At 43.5% G+C, this 14,228-nt stretch overlaps 2 protein-coding genes across 2 annotated transcripts in view; one reads left to right on the top strand and one right to left on the bottom strand.

Moving 5' to 3' along the window:
* faah.2.S (fatty acid amide hydrolase, gene 2 S homeolog) overlaps positions 1–14,228 on the bottom strand; it is a 41,158-nt gene that overhangs the window by 4,323 nt on the left and 22,607 nt on the right. The window contains 2 exon segments of the mRNA XM_018260869.2: positions 12,947–12,986; positions 13,775–13,818. Of these exon segments, the coding sequence (XP_018116358.1) occupies positions 12,947–12,986; positions 13,775–13,818 (84 nt within the window).
* Positions 8,626–12,760, top strand: LOC121393310. The gene is made up of 2 exons (XM_041561454.1): positions 8,626–12,403; positions 12,649–12,760. The coding sequence occupies exon 1, from the start codon at positions 8,660–8,662 to the stop codon at positions 12,098–12,100; it is 3,441 nt and encodes a 1,146-aa protein (XP_041417388.1). The 5' UTR covers positions 8,626–8,659; the 3' UTR covers positions 12,101–12,403; positions 12,649–12,760.

The raw sequence follows: 14,228 nt of genomic DNA, 5'->3' as shown, positions 1-14,228 counted from the left end.
CAGAGCTAGACCTCCGGGTGCCCCGCCACGTCCTTTTTTGATCCGCTTGCTTCATTATAGGGACAGAGACATAGCTCTACAGGAAGCGCGGAAAGTTGGCCGTCTGGAACATAACGGAGCAGTCATCTCATTGTATCCAGATTATTCCACACAACTACAAAAGCAACGTAACTCCTTTACAGCAGTCAAGCGGAAACTGAGAGACTTAAACCTGTCATACGCAATGCTGTACCCAGCAAAGCTCAAAATAATGGATACCAACAGATCACATTTTTTCTTTTCACCTGAAGAAGCGATGGAATGGATTGAATCCAGACCCAGACAAGATCCGCGTGCTTGATTTGGCATTAATACTCTACAAGGGGTGGGAACCCTGTGACGGTATATGTATCACTCCTGTCTTAAAGCACCATGTGTACTAATTGCCCACCTTTGCCACTTAAAGGTTCATGGACACTTTTTCAGTACCTCCACGCTTGTAATGTTTTAAGTATTCAAGGCACCAGGACGATACCTATAAGTAGTTTATATTGGACGTGATCGGACTCAACAAGAGGATGTACGTCTAGTACTGGGCTGATTTTTGCAATACGTCTTTATAATGTCAGGATTGGCATCCAAACTCTTTGGACTCTATTGCAATTTACTTTAGTATATACTACTTATACCGATTGGCATTAGGGTTCACTGCTATGCCGTCTCTTTGGGTTTGCTTCCCCCACGCTCCCTTCCCTGGGGCGTTTTCCCTTGCCAGTTATTTCCCTTATTCTTCCTAGGTCACGGAGCAATGCTCTATTACTAAAAGTTTGTTAAAGTCTTCCTAGTTAGTGGCAATCACATTTCCCTGTTTATCCAGTTATGGGTATAAGGCCCACCCACTTGGGGAGGGTTGGGCAGGGTGGGAGGGTTTTTTGGGTATTGTACTACTGTGTGTTAACTGCTTTCTCTTCTACTACTCTCTCTTCCCCTTTTTCTATACTTTCTCTTTCTAGACATGTAGCGTATGGAGATATGATATTACGACCAAGCGGGGGCATCTGGAGGCTACTGGGCGAACACCCATTTGGTAAGACAACTTCACAAATAACCTTTCTTCCAAATGGCTGACGTCAAAATTATTTCATGGAACGTCAGGGGCTTAAATGACAAAATAAAAAGAGCCTTGGTCTTTAATTACCTGAAAACTTACAATCCACATATCTTATTATTACAAGAAACACATTTAACAGTTCAAAAGGTCCTTGCTCTAAAAAAACCCTGGGTCGCACACGCATACCATTCTACCTACTCCACCTACAGCAGAGGTACCTCAATTCTTATCAGGAAAGGCCTTTCTTTTCAGTTGGGAGGGCTGCGCACTGACAGATCTGGCAGATTTCAAATAATTCATGGCTTGATATCAGGTTTTCCCCTTACAATAGTCAATTTGTATATCCCACCTCCATTTTCTGAAACCATTTTGCATGATGTGTCGTCTGCTCTTGCACAGTTGCCCCCATCCCCCATATGTATAGCCGGTGACTTTAACACGTACTTAGACCCATCTATGGATAAGCTTACTCCCTCACATACCTCCCCCTCAAAACTGATTGATTGGCTTCAGGCTTTCAATCTAACAGATGTCTGGCGTTGGAAACATCCCAACGGTAGAGAATTCTCTTGTTATTCGGCCACACACCGCACATTTTCCCGCATAGATCTAATCTTAACCTCGGCTGATCTTCTTACTAAAGTAAGAGAAGTCAAATTTCTCCCTCGTGCAATATCAGATCACGCACCTGTTTATTTATCAATACAAATCCATCCATCGATCCAGAGCAAACAATGGAGACTCTCTCCAATATGGCTCAAAAACCAAACAATCATTGACGATTCTACTGTGGCTTTGCAGAATTACTGGGATGTAAACTCAGGATCTGTAAACCCAAGTACCACCTGGGAGGCTAGCAAAGCAGTGTTGCGGGGGGTCTTAATAACAACAATTAATAAAGCTCGTAATATTACTAAAGATCACTTAACTACTCTTGAACTCAGTTTGTCACAAGCCAAACAGGATTTTACAGTTGACCCTTCTCCTGAAAATCATGCTACCTTTATCATGGCCCTTAGACAAGTTGAATTACACAGGCTGAAACTTACAAAAAAACAGCTTTTATACTCTACTAGTAGAGCTTTTGCCTTCGGAGACAAAAATGGCAAACCTCTGGCTTTTTTAACCAAAACAATGGACCAATCCACGGCTATTCCCAAAATAATTAATACACAGGGTTTGGCCATTTCGTTTCCTTCCGAAATTGCAGAAGAATTTAAATCTTACTACGCGGACTTATATACATCCAAAGCGCTCTACACCAACGAAGACCTACACACCTATCTAAACGAGATCACCCTTCCTCATCTATCCCAACACCAAACTAAATATCTAGACAACCAAATTTCGCAATTGGAGATAGCAGAGGCGATAATGGCTATGTCTACAGGGAAATCTCCGGGTCCGGATGGATTCGGAATTGAATGGTATAGACTTCATATTAAACAACTAGTCCCCAAACTCCTAGAAACATTCATGCACGCATATGAAAATTTTGCACTTCCCCCTTCATTCTCAGAAGCAACTATTATTGTGTTACCCAAACCAGGTAAGGATAGCACTAAATGCGCCTCCTATAGACCAATATCACTGTTAAATTCCGAAGTTAAAATATTAGCAAAAATCCTAGCAAGGCGACTAATTAAAACTATAACTTCTCTGATACATGTAGACCAATCTGGCTTTATACCATCCAAATCAACAGCAATTAACATACGCAGACTATATTTTAACCTACAAGCGTCACATGACAACGGGGAAACCGGGGTAGTAGTATCCCTAGACACAGCCAAAGCATTCGATTCTGTTGAATGGCCATATCTATGGGAAGTACTAACAAGATTCGGTATTGGCCCAGGCTTTATTAAATGGGTTCGCCTGATGTACAGTAAACCCATAGCTAGACTTAAAGTAAATGATGTCCTATCCACTCCCTTCAACCTATCTAGAGGAACCAGACAGGGTTGCCCTCTTTCTCCCTTACTTTTTGCGTTGGCAATAGAACCCATGGCCATTGTAATTAGACGGAACCCCCAGATTCAGGGCCTATTATACAAAGGATCAGAAGAAAAAATATCTTTATACGCAGATGACACTCTTTTATACTTAGCCAACCCAGTGGACTCATTGGAAATTACTTTGGACACTATCTCTACTTTCGGGAAATTTTCTGGCCTGCAAATCAACTGGGATAAATCTCAAATATTTCCACTTACCACTCGTGCGCTACAGTCAATAAACCCGACACTTAACCTTAAAACAGTGGATACATTCAAATACTTAGGTATTTTAATACATAAAGATCCATCCTCATTTATTTCCCTTAATTTACAACCTCTTATACAACAAATGAAAACTACTCTTGCAAAATGGTCTACTTTACCATTAACTCAAATCGGCAGGATAAATATATGTAAGATGGTGTTTTTTCCCAAATTTTTATATACCTTCACTAATTCACCTTGTTACATACCGAAATCAACTCTCCAAACAATAGACCGCACACAAGCGGATTTTGTGTGGGCCCAAAAATCTCCCACAGTAGCTAGAACTACACTTCATGCCCCTGCAGCACAACTAGGCTTGGCAATGCCTAACTATGAATCATACTACCTAGCAACACAAGCAATACATGACTCTAATTGGAAAACATTTGACACTGAAAACCCTGCCTCGCTGTTGGAAGCTCTATACTTTGGTTCCATTGAATCACTACATCATGCTCTTTACAGGCCTAAAAACTCTTTACCACCATTAATTCCTTTGTTAGATGCCACTAAAAAATCATGGGACATATTGTACAAATCTACCAATAAAGACAATTCCCTCTCACCAGATATGCCCCTGTGGCATAATGCTTCACTATGCAATTTTGATAAATTTATAAAGGGGGGCTTCTGGGCAAGAGCGGGAGTCAAGCAACTTCAGCACATAACACAAGCGGGCATTTTCAAAACTTTAGAACAATTCCAGCAAACTCCGGACCTGTCGGATCTGTCTGTGTATATAGCTACTTGCAACTGCAACATTTATACCATGCTCAATTTCATTCCGCCCCACCCACAATACAACAAACTAACGCTGAGACTATAATAAGCTCACCAGGGAAACAGAAACTAGTATCCAAAACATACATGTACATAGCATCTCAGAAATACGACCCCAGACCCAGGGTCAAACTTAAGTGGGAAAGTAGTGGGGTTCACTTAGAACCCGATGACTGGGAGGAGATAGAGGACAACCTCTATCTCCCTCTAATCAGTACAAGAGATAGGCTCATTCAATTCAAAATTATACATCAAACCTATTTAACACCCAGAAAACTACAACTTATGGGCCGCCTAGAGCATTCCAGATGTCCTCGCTGCAACTCACCAGATGCCGATTTTATGCACCTTATATGGTATTGTCCAGAGATACAGACATTTTGGAAAAAAGTAATGAAGTTCTTAGCTGACAAATTTGCTCTACCACAAGTTTTGAACCCAGTTACCTGCCTACTGGGAGTGACGGATGCTCTGGTACCCAGAATCCACTCCAGATTATTGATGAGAGCACTTTTGTTCTATGCCAAGAAAACAGTAGCCCTACACTGGATGGGGCCAACACCTCCCACGCTTAAAAAATGGATAAATCTCATTAATTCCCAGCTGGAACTTTATAAGTTAACATATATTGCCAGAGGCTGTCCACAGAAATTCGAACGTATATGGTCTCCTTGGCTGGATTCACCCGCAACGACGACCAAATAAGTATACTGTGATATTTAGTCATATTCTCTCCATGTCCACCCTTCTTTTTCCTTCCTTCTTATTTCCTTTCTTTCTTGTTGTTCATGAAAACTTAATAAAAAGTTACTATTAAAAAAAAAATATATGGCCACAGAAAGTTGTATTACTCCATGTTTCTAGTATACTTTTGTAAGCCTTAATATGTTGTCACATGCTAAGTTTAGCTGAACTACAGTCTTTTATGAGCAAATGAAATTTGTCAATATGCCTCTGTAACAATGCAAGTACATTAATACTTACACATTGCTGTAAAAGCTGGAATTTTTCAATATCAGTAAGCATTGTCCCAGTGTGCCAGCATACCCACTGCAGGCGTTAAAATCTAACCCATGCATGATGCAATGTCTTTTTCTTATCACCATAGGAAAGTTAATCTTATAGGAAATGCATCGCTATTGGACCCAAATATTAGCTCTCAAAAATCAATATGAGTATCTGTTCTGCCCCACATCAAGGGTTGAAGAATCATTACTACTTCAACAAGCTAGAATCTGTATAGCTAGTTACGTAACAGCGCCATCTAGCGGCAGTAGAAATCCACTGCAACCTATGTTTCTTACATTTGTATAAATAAAGTTCTTAATTATGCAACTACAGTGCATTGTGGGTGGCTAGTGCATTCTGGGAAGGAGAAGGGAGCCACCATACTGTTTACAGCACATTTGCATAGCTCTCCTAGCATTCCTGCTTCTTAAATCTCCACTACCCCACAGCCAGCATATCTGGTAAGAATTATACAAGTCTCAGGATAGTCTGTTCTTTAGTGATGTTTTTATAGTTCTAATCTGCACTTAGTAGTTGTTACTCTAGTAGATAGCCAGTCATGCGGCCTTATAGGTTGTCAGCCATCTTCAACATGTGCTTGTGCTATGTAATATGTTCAGACATGCTGATTTAGAATGAATGCTGCTGTATATGTTATTCATATGTTTTTGCTATATACTTATACAAACCATTTGTATCTTTATAGTTTTACCACATGAACATACATCGGCACACCTACGTCGATGCTCCTGTTTACTAATTGCAACTGACCACTTACAGTCAAACAACCTGTTATCAATAAACAAGTTAGATTACAAGACAGTCTGCTTATTTGGAAGACAGTGATGGTTAAGCTGAATGTTGGATTGCACACTGTGAGAACGTGTATGAAGGCAGAACAGTAAAACAGATGCTGGTCAGCAACGATAGTGGATGTGACCAAACGGAGCTGCCATCACACACGCGGTTCTGCGTATACGATTGCAGCGTCTGCCACACGGTCAGTGACAAGAAGTGAGAGTGCAGCTCAACACGATCCAGACCACGCTGAAGCCCGGTCCTATATAGACTGAGTCCACAAAGAGACATTAAGCGGCCGGCAGAACAGGCACAATGTCTGTGAGCCGAGCATCATCATACAAAACCAGATCACGAGCAAGCTGCTCTAGCAAATCCTCCATAAAAGAAATGGCTGCTCTCGCACGTGCAGAAGCTGAAGCTGCAAAAGTAAAGTCTTCCTTCGCTGCACAAGAGATGCAACTAAAGAAAGAGAGGGCATCATTAGAAAAGGAACGAGTAGATCTGCAAGCGTCGCTAGAAAGACTAGCCGCAGAGAAGGAAGCGGCAGCCGCAATAGCCAAAGCAGAATACCTGGAAGCCCTGGAGTTTTCTGGATCTGAGAAACACAGCCGAGTACTTGGGCCAGACCTAGACGAACAAGATCCAGCCCAGCGTGTCTCAGAATACGTCCACCAACACCCCAAGACAGAGGGCAACTATGAGCCAGGACATCAGCCAGCTTATAAAGAGTGCCAAAGATCCTACCTTGAACCACAGTACCTTAGGCAGGACGATATGCGACCAAACGATGCTGACAACTACCGCCCTATGGAGCAGAGACTACCACCTTTGCCCCGAATTAAAGGGACACCTTTTGCATCAGAACGGCATTATACTGACTGCTCTAAGCCAGAAGCTCTTAAGAGGTATGGTAATACACCACACGTGCAGCATAACAGCACACCGGATTGTACTAATGCTAACTGGGCCATCATGGACTTTGCTAAGTTCTATGCTAAACGGGAGCTGGTTACCAAGGGACTTACAAAGTTCACCGATCAGGCTGAGAACTACAGGTCATGGCGAGCCTCCTTCCAAAACGCCATAAGAGACTTAGACCTTTCCCATCAGGAAGAGTTAGACCTCCTGGTAAAGTGGCTTGGAAGCGAGTCAGTTGAACACGCCAAAAGAATCAGAGACATTAACATAAACTATCCTGACAGAGGCCTAAAGATGGTGTGGGAAAGACTTGATGAGTGTTACGGGTCCATAGAAGCCATTGAAAATGCTTTGTTCAAAAGGATTGATAACTTTCCCAGAATAGTGGGTAGGGGTTACCAGAAGCTCAGAGAGCTCAGTGACTTGTTAAGAGAGGTACAGGTTGCTCAAGAAGAAGGAGATCTACCAGGGCTAGCTTTCCTAGACACCGCCAGAGGGGTCAATCCTATTGTTCAAAAACTCCCTCATAACCTACAAGAGAAGTGGGTCACACATGGTTCTACTTATAAACGGGTTCATAATGTACCATTTCCCCCCTTCGAGGTGTTTGTAAACTTTGTCAGTGAACAGGCAAAGAATCAGAAATGATCCCAGTTTTGATCTCACAATGTCATGCCCCACTACCCCTGGTGTCAGACCTCATAAAACACCAGTGGCAGTCCATAAAACTAACATTGCCTCCACAGGTTCTCCATACAAGCCGTCTAAGTCTTCTCAAGAAGGGAACGGACACAGAGATCTTAACAAAGAATGCCCCCTGCACAAGAAACCACATTCTTTACTAAAATGCAGAGCCTTCAGAGAAAAGACTTTAGAAGACCGGAAAGAGTTCCTCAAAGACAACAACATCTGCTTCAGGTGCTGCACTACAACATCGCACTTTGCCAGGAACTGTGAGGTCAGTGTGTCATGCTCAGAATGTGGTAGCACAGAACACAATACGGCTTTACACCCTGGACCACCCTCTCAGGCAGTGCACCAAACAGAGGATCATGAAAAGAAGCAGATAGACACTAACAAACCCAATACAGTAGTCACTTCTCAGTGTACCCGAAATCTGTAAAGGAGTGGTAGGAGGAAAGTCCTGCTCGAAAATCTGCCTTGTCAGAGTTTACCCGGCCAGTCACAGAGATAAGGCGATCAAGGCATACGCAATCTTAGACGATCAAAGCAACCGGTCTTTAGCAAAATCCACCTTTTTTGACACCTTCAACATCATAGGACCTGGTTCTCCCTACTCCTTAAGGACATGTGCAGGTACAGTGGAGACGGCGGGGAGGAAGGCAACGGGATACAAGGTAGAGTCCATAGACGGGCAGACCTGCTTGTCACTGCCAACCATACTGGAGTGCAACCAAATTCCTGACAACCGTTCTGAGATACCTACACCAGAAGTAGCAGCATACCACCCCCACCTGAAAGCGTATAGCTCACCAGATACCAGAACTGGATCCAGAAGCACCAATAGCCTTACTCCTAGGAAGAGACATACTACGTGTTCACAAGGCTAGAGGACAGATTAACGGTTCCCAAAACGCTCCATACGCCCAGAGACTTGACCTAGGGTGGGTCATCATAGGAGACGTCTGTCTAGGAGGAGCACACAAGCCGATCTCTGTCAACAGCATGCTCACCAACACACTTGAAAGTAGACGTCCTTCCTTATTCCAACCATGTCAGAACAGTTTCCTGATTAAAAGAATTGCCTCATAGAGATCCTGTCCCTTGTCCCTTCATGGATCCTTCCAGCGAAGACCACGCCTGTGATGGTGAACGAGATCACTTAGGGTGTACAGTTTTCCATAGGTCAAGAGAAGACAACAAGGTCGCAATGTCCATAGAAGACAGACTGTTCTTGGAGATCATGAATCAAGGAATGACAAAGGACAAGTCAAAAAGCTGGGTCGCGCCTTTACCATTTAGACCCAAGAGACAACGCTTACCTGACAACAAAGAACTTGTCTATAACAGATTTATCTCCCTCAAGCACAAACTTCAGAAGACACCAGAGATGAAAGAACATTTCTTTACCTTCATGGAAAGAATATTCCAGAACAACCACGCAGAAATGGCACCCGCGCTCCGAGACTCAGAGGAGCGTTGGTACTTACCCACATTCGGCGTATATCATCCTAAAAAGCCAGGCCAGATACGAGTAGTGTTCGACTCAAGTGCCAGGTGCAAAGGCTTATCACTAAACGATGTCTTACTGTCTGGTCCAGACCTCAACAACCGACTTCTAGAGGTACTTCTGCGTTTCCGTAAAGATTCCATAGCATTCATGGCCGACATACAACAGATGTTCCACTGCTTCCTTGTCAAGGAGGAACACAGAAATTACTTGAGGTTCTTCTGGTACCGCAACAATGACCCTAACGAAGACATCGTAGAGTACCGAATGAGGGTGCACATCTTCGGAAACAGCCCTTCACCTGCAGTCGCTATCTATGGTCTCAGACTTTCAGCTCAAGAGGGTGAAGCGAAGTATGGGTCAGATGCCAGATCCTTTGTAGAGAAAGATTTCTATGTGGACGACTGCTTGAAATCCACACCCACGAATGAGTCGGCAATCAGTCTCTTAAAAAGGACTCAAGAGATGCTAGCTTTGTCTAATCTGAGGTTACACAAAATTGCCTCCAACAGCCGTGAGTTAATGGAAGCCTTCTCAAACCAAGACCATGCAAGCGACCTTAAGGACTTGGATCTTGACACCGATTCCCTTCCCATGCAACGGAGTCTCGGTTTGCTCTGGGATTTGAAGGCAGACACCTTTACCTTCCAGATCAACAAAGAAGAAAAGCCCTTCACACGCAGAGGAGTTCTATCTACAATAAACAGCTTGTACGATCCTCTGGGATTTGTAACACCTGTCACCATCCAAGGCAAAATTATGTTAAGAGACCTCACCACAGAGATGTCCGATTGGGATGATCCGCTTCCCACAGAGAAAAAGGACCTGTGGACAAGTTGGAAAAAGTCTCTTGAAGCTTTGACCAGCCTTCATGTGACACGACCCTATGCTTCCATACCATCTACAGAAGTCAAGATGCAAAAGCTACATATCTTCTGCGATGCTTCAATCAAGGCAATTGCTGCTGTAGCATACCTGAAGACCATTGATGCCAAAGAACAATGCCATGTAGGGTTCGTCATGAGTCGGGCCAAACTGACACCTCTCCGTGAACACACGATACCCAGACTGGAGCTCTGCGCTGCTGTGCTTGCGGTAGAGTTGGCTGAACTTATAACTTCAGGAATGGGCCTAGAAATCGAAGAAGTCGAATTCCACACGGACAGCAAGGTAGTCCTAGGATATATCTGCAACGAAATTAGACGCTTTTATGTCTATGTCTCCAATCGAGTGCTGAGGATCAGGAGATCCACTAGTCCTCAACAGTGGCACTATGTGCCTACACAACATAATCCCGCAGACTACGCAACCAGATCCGTCGCAGCCTGCCACCTGAAAGCCACAACATGGTTCACAGGTCCTGCGTTCCTGTACCGTTCAACGGCTTGCAACATCGGATGTGACACATTTGAATTGATAGACCCAGACGCAGATGAGGAGATCCGACCTGAAGTGTCTGTTCTTAACACAGTGACTTCAGATCGTCAACTCGAATCCCATCGTTTCAGCAGGTTCTCCACCTGGATGTCTCTGGTCCGTGCGATAGCCATCTTGATTCATATAGCTAAGTCCTACACATCTACATTACCTGTGAGTCAGAAACCTTGTAAAGGTTGGCATCACTGCAAGAGCGCCTTTACAGCTTCCAATCTGGAGAGGTCCAAGGACATAATAATCCACACAATTCAACATGAATGTTACACTAAGGAGATAGAATACCTCAGGAAAGGCCAAACAGTCTCTAAAGACAGCGCTTTGAGAAGACTTGATCCCGTCATTGACCAAGGTGGGTTGATGAGAATAGGAGGCCGCCTTCAGGAAGCCAAAGTAGACTTCAGAGAAAAACACCCTATAGTAATTCCGGGACATCACCATGTCGCGACCCTACTCATACGACATCACCATCTTCAAACAAAACACCAAGGCCGAATGTTTACCGAAGGGAATCTACGAGCCGCTGGACTATGGATTGTTGGAGCGAAGAGACGTGTAAGCCAGGTCATTTTCAACTGCATTACCTGTCGCAAACTTCGTGGTGGGTCTCAGAACCCAAAAATGGCCAGTCTCCCAGCTGAAAGACTCAGCACAGATCCTCCCTTCACTAACGTTGGCTTAGACGTATTCGGCCCTTGGTCAGTGGCTACCAGGCACACAAGAGGTGTTCACACCGGTGCAAAGCGTTGGGCAGTCATGTTTACTTGCATGTCCAGTAGGGCAGTCCATATAGAAGTGATCGAATCTATGGATGCTTCCAGCTTCATAAATGCATTCCGACGGTTTATCGCCATTAGAGGACCTGTGAAATGTATTCGTTCAGATAGAGGCACAAATTTCGTTGGAGCAGTAAAAGAACTCCAAATTCCTTCCAATTTGGATACGGCCAAGGTGGACAGATACCTAAATGAGCAAGGATGCACATGGACCTTTAATCCACCGCATTCCTCCCACATGGGCGGCGTCTGGGAAAGGATGATAGGGATAGCAAGGAAAATCTTGGATTCCATCTTCTCGCAGGTAGGGAGTACGAGACTCACACACGAAAGTCTGGTCACATTCTTGGCAGAAGTCTCAGCCATCATGAACGCAAGACCGTTGACTACCCTTTCCAGTGACCCTGAAGATTTGACGATCCTTACCCCTGCCATGTTACTCACACAGAAGACCAGCACCCTGAGTGCTCCATCTGGAGAATTTACTGAAAAAGACCTGTATAGACGTCAATGGAGGCAGGTGCAAAGTCTTTCTAATGTCTTCTGGGACAAATGGAGAAAAGAGTATGTCTCTACCTTGCAGTCGAGAAGGAAGTGGCAAACTAACAAGCCGAACATCAGACCTGGGGATGTCGTGCTCATGAAAGACCACCAATCACATCGGAACGAGTGGCCACTGGGCCTCATCACCAACACGTTTCCAAGCAAGGATGGGAATGTACGTAAGGCCGAGGTCAAAATTTGTAAGCTTGGCGAGTGCAAACTATTCCTCAGACCAACAACAGAGCTCGTGTTGTTGTTTTCACCTGAGAAGACAAATAGTGACGTCCGTTGACGCCAGACGGGGAGTGTTCTGCCCCACATCAAGGGTTGAAGAATCATTACTACTTCAACAAGCTAGAATCTGTATAGCTAGTTACGTAACAGCGCCATCTAGCGGCAGTAGAAATCCACTGCAACCTATGTTTCTTACATTTGTATAAATAAAGTTCTTAATTATGCAACTACAGTGCATTGTGGGTGGCTAGTGCATTCTGGGAAGGAGAAGGGAGCCACCATACTGTTTACAGCACATTTGCATAGCTCTCCTAGCATTCCTGCTTCTTAAATCTCCACTACCCCACAGCCAGCATATCTGGTAAGAATTATACAAGTCTCAGGATAGTCTGTTCTTTAGTGATGTTTTTATAGTTCTAATCTGCACTTAGTAGTTGTTACTCTAGTAGATAGCCAGTCATGCGGCCTTATAGGTTGTCAGCCATCTTCAACATGTGCTTGTGCTATGTAATATGTTCAGACATGCTGATTTAGAATGAATGCTGCTGTATATGTTATTCATATGTTTTTGCTATATACTTATACAAACCATTTGTATCTTTATAGTTTTACCACATGAACATACATCGGCACACCTACGTCGATGCTCCTGTTTACTAATTGCAACTGACCACTTACAGTCAAACAACCTGTTATCAATAAACAAGTTAGATTACAAGACAGTCTGCTTATTTGGAAGACAGTGATGGTTAAGCTGAATGTTGGATTGCACACTGTGAGAACGTGTATGAAGGCAGAACAGTATCCTTACTCGTCTTCATGAGAAATTAAATAAAATCTACCACTTCAGCATAATAATATTGTGCTAGCCATTCTATAGAAATGCTTCATTTAGACAGAATACCTCAACTTCCAGGTGGTGCTTCCATAGGTCTTTAACAGAGCTGGAATTAAACAAAAAAACTAAAACTAAAAAAAATTTTATAATTTAAATGAAAAGTCTAATGTTTTTTTAGATGAAACGCCAAATCAGCTGCAACCACATCCAATAAACTAGCAGTAAAAAGAACACACAATTGAGACAGAACTTGTCAGACAACGGTTGCCTGGAAATGCAGCAGTACACTTTTCCTGTTACACTTTAACTGTTACATGAAAAGCACTGGGACTTGTCATGTGATTACAAGACATATCAATGGGGGCAGTTTTAAAGGAGAAGGAAACTCTTTTGCAAAAAAACCCCGTACCCCAACTCTAAGTAGACCCTCCTCCCCCAGGCTAACTACCCCCCAGGGGAAATGCCCCATACTCCATACTTACCCCTCGGCGCAGATCCTTCCAGCGGAGTTGCATGCATCCATCTTCTGCATCCTCTGTAAGCTGACTGGGATTTCTGCGCATGCGCAGTTTGCAACAACTGTGCATGTGCGGAATTACACGGAAAATGCCGATCTTCCAGTCAGCTTAAGAAGTTGGGTGCATGGAACTCCACTGGAAGAATCTGCGCCGAAGTATGGAGTATGGGGCATTTCCCCAGGGGTAGTTGGCCTGGGGGGAAAAGGGAGGGGGGTCTACATGGGGTGGGGGGTACGGGGTTTTTTGCAAACGGGATTCCTTCTCCTTTAAGCAATTTGGTACTGCTTAAAACCTCAATGATTTAATTATATTAATACATTAAATATATTATATAATAAATTACAGATATATAGATATTCAGTCAAGAATTCCTTACCTGATACCTTTTATATTTTGCAGAAGTTTAGATAACCTGGGAAACTACAGAGAGAAATGCATGTTATACATAGTTCCAGTTTATTGAAATGTGTTATTTCAAACCTTGAAAGGGCTGTAATTGGTTATTTGGTAATCCCTTTGTGGACTACAATTTTCTCTGCTTGGCAATACACATGGTCTTTATGCTTCCAAAACTTGCCTCCAAGTCAGAAATCCAAAAATCAGCACCTGCTTTGAGGCCACTAGGAACAACATCAGGGGGCTTGGTGAGCAACATGTTGCTCACGAGCCACTGGTTGGGAATTACTGGCCTAGGTCATGCCCTATTCCGACTTCTTGTAATAGAATTATAACCACAATAGAAGCCTGTGAAGGTGATAAAGAACATGAGACCACCAACCAAGTGAGACAATGTTTGAGGGAGGCTAGGGGGCTATGACACATATGGTGAT

The sequence above is a fragment of the Xenopus laevis genome, chromosome 4S, assembly GCF_017654675.1.
Source record: "Xenopus laevis strain J_2021 chromosome 4S, Xenopus_laevis_v10.1, whole genome shotgun sequence".
NCBI lineage: Eukaryota > Metazoa > Chordata > Amphibia > Anura > Pipidae > Xenopus > Xenopus laevis.
Note: the sequence above shows the minus strand (reverse complement) of the source record. Positions and strands in the feature narration are given on the sequence as shown.

What these genes read in the sequence shown, in the direction of transcription:
- LOC121393310 (XM_041561454.1), top strand. Translation starts at nt 8,660, where the DNA reads ATGGATCCTTCCAGCGAAGACCACGCCTGTGATGGTGAACGAGATCAC.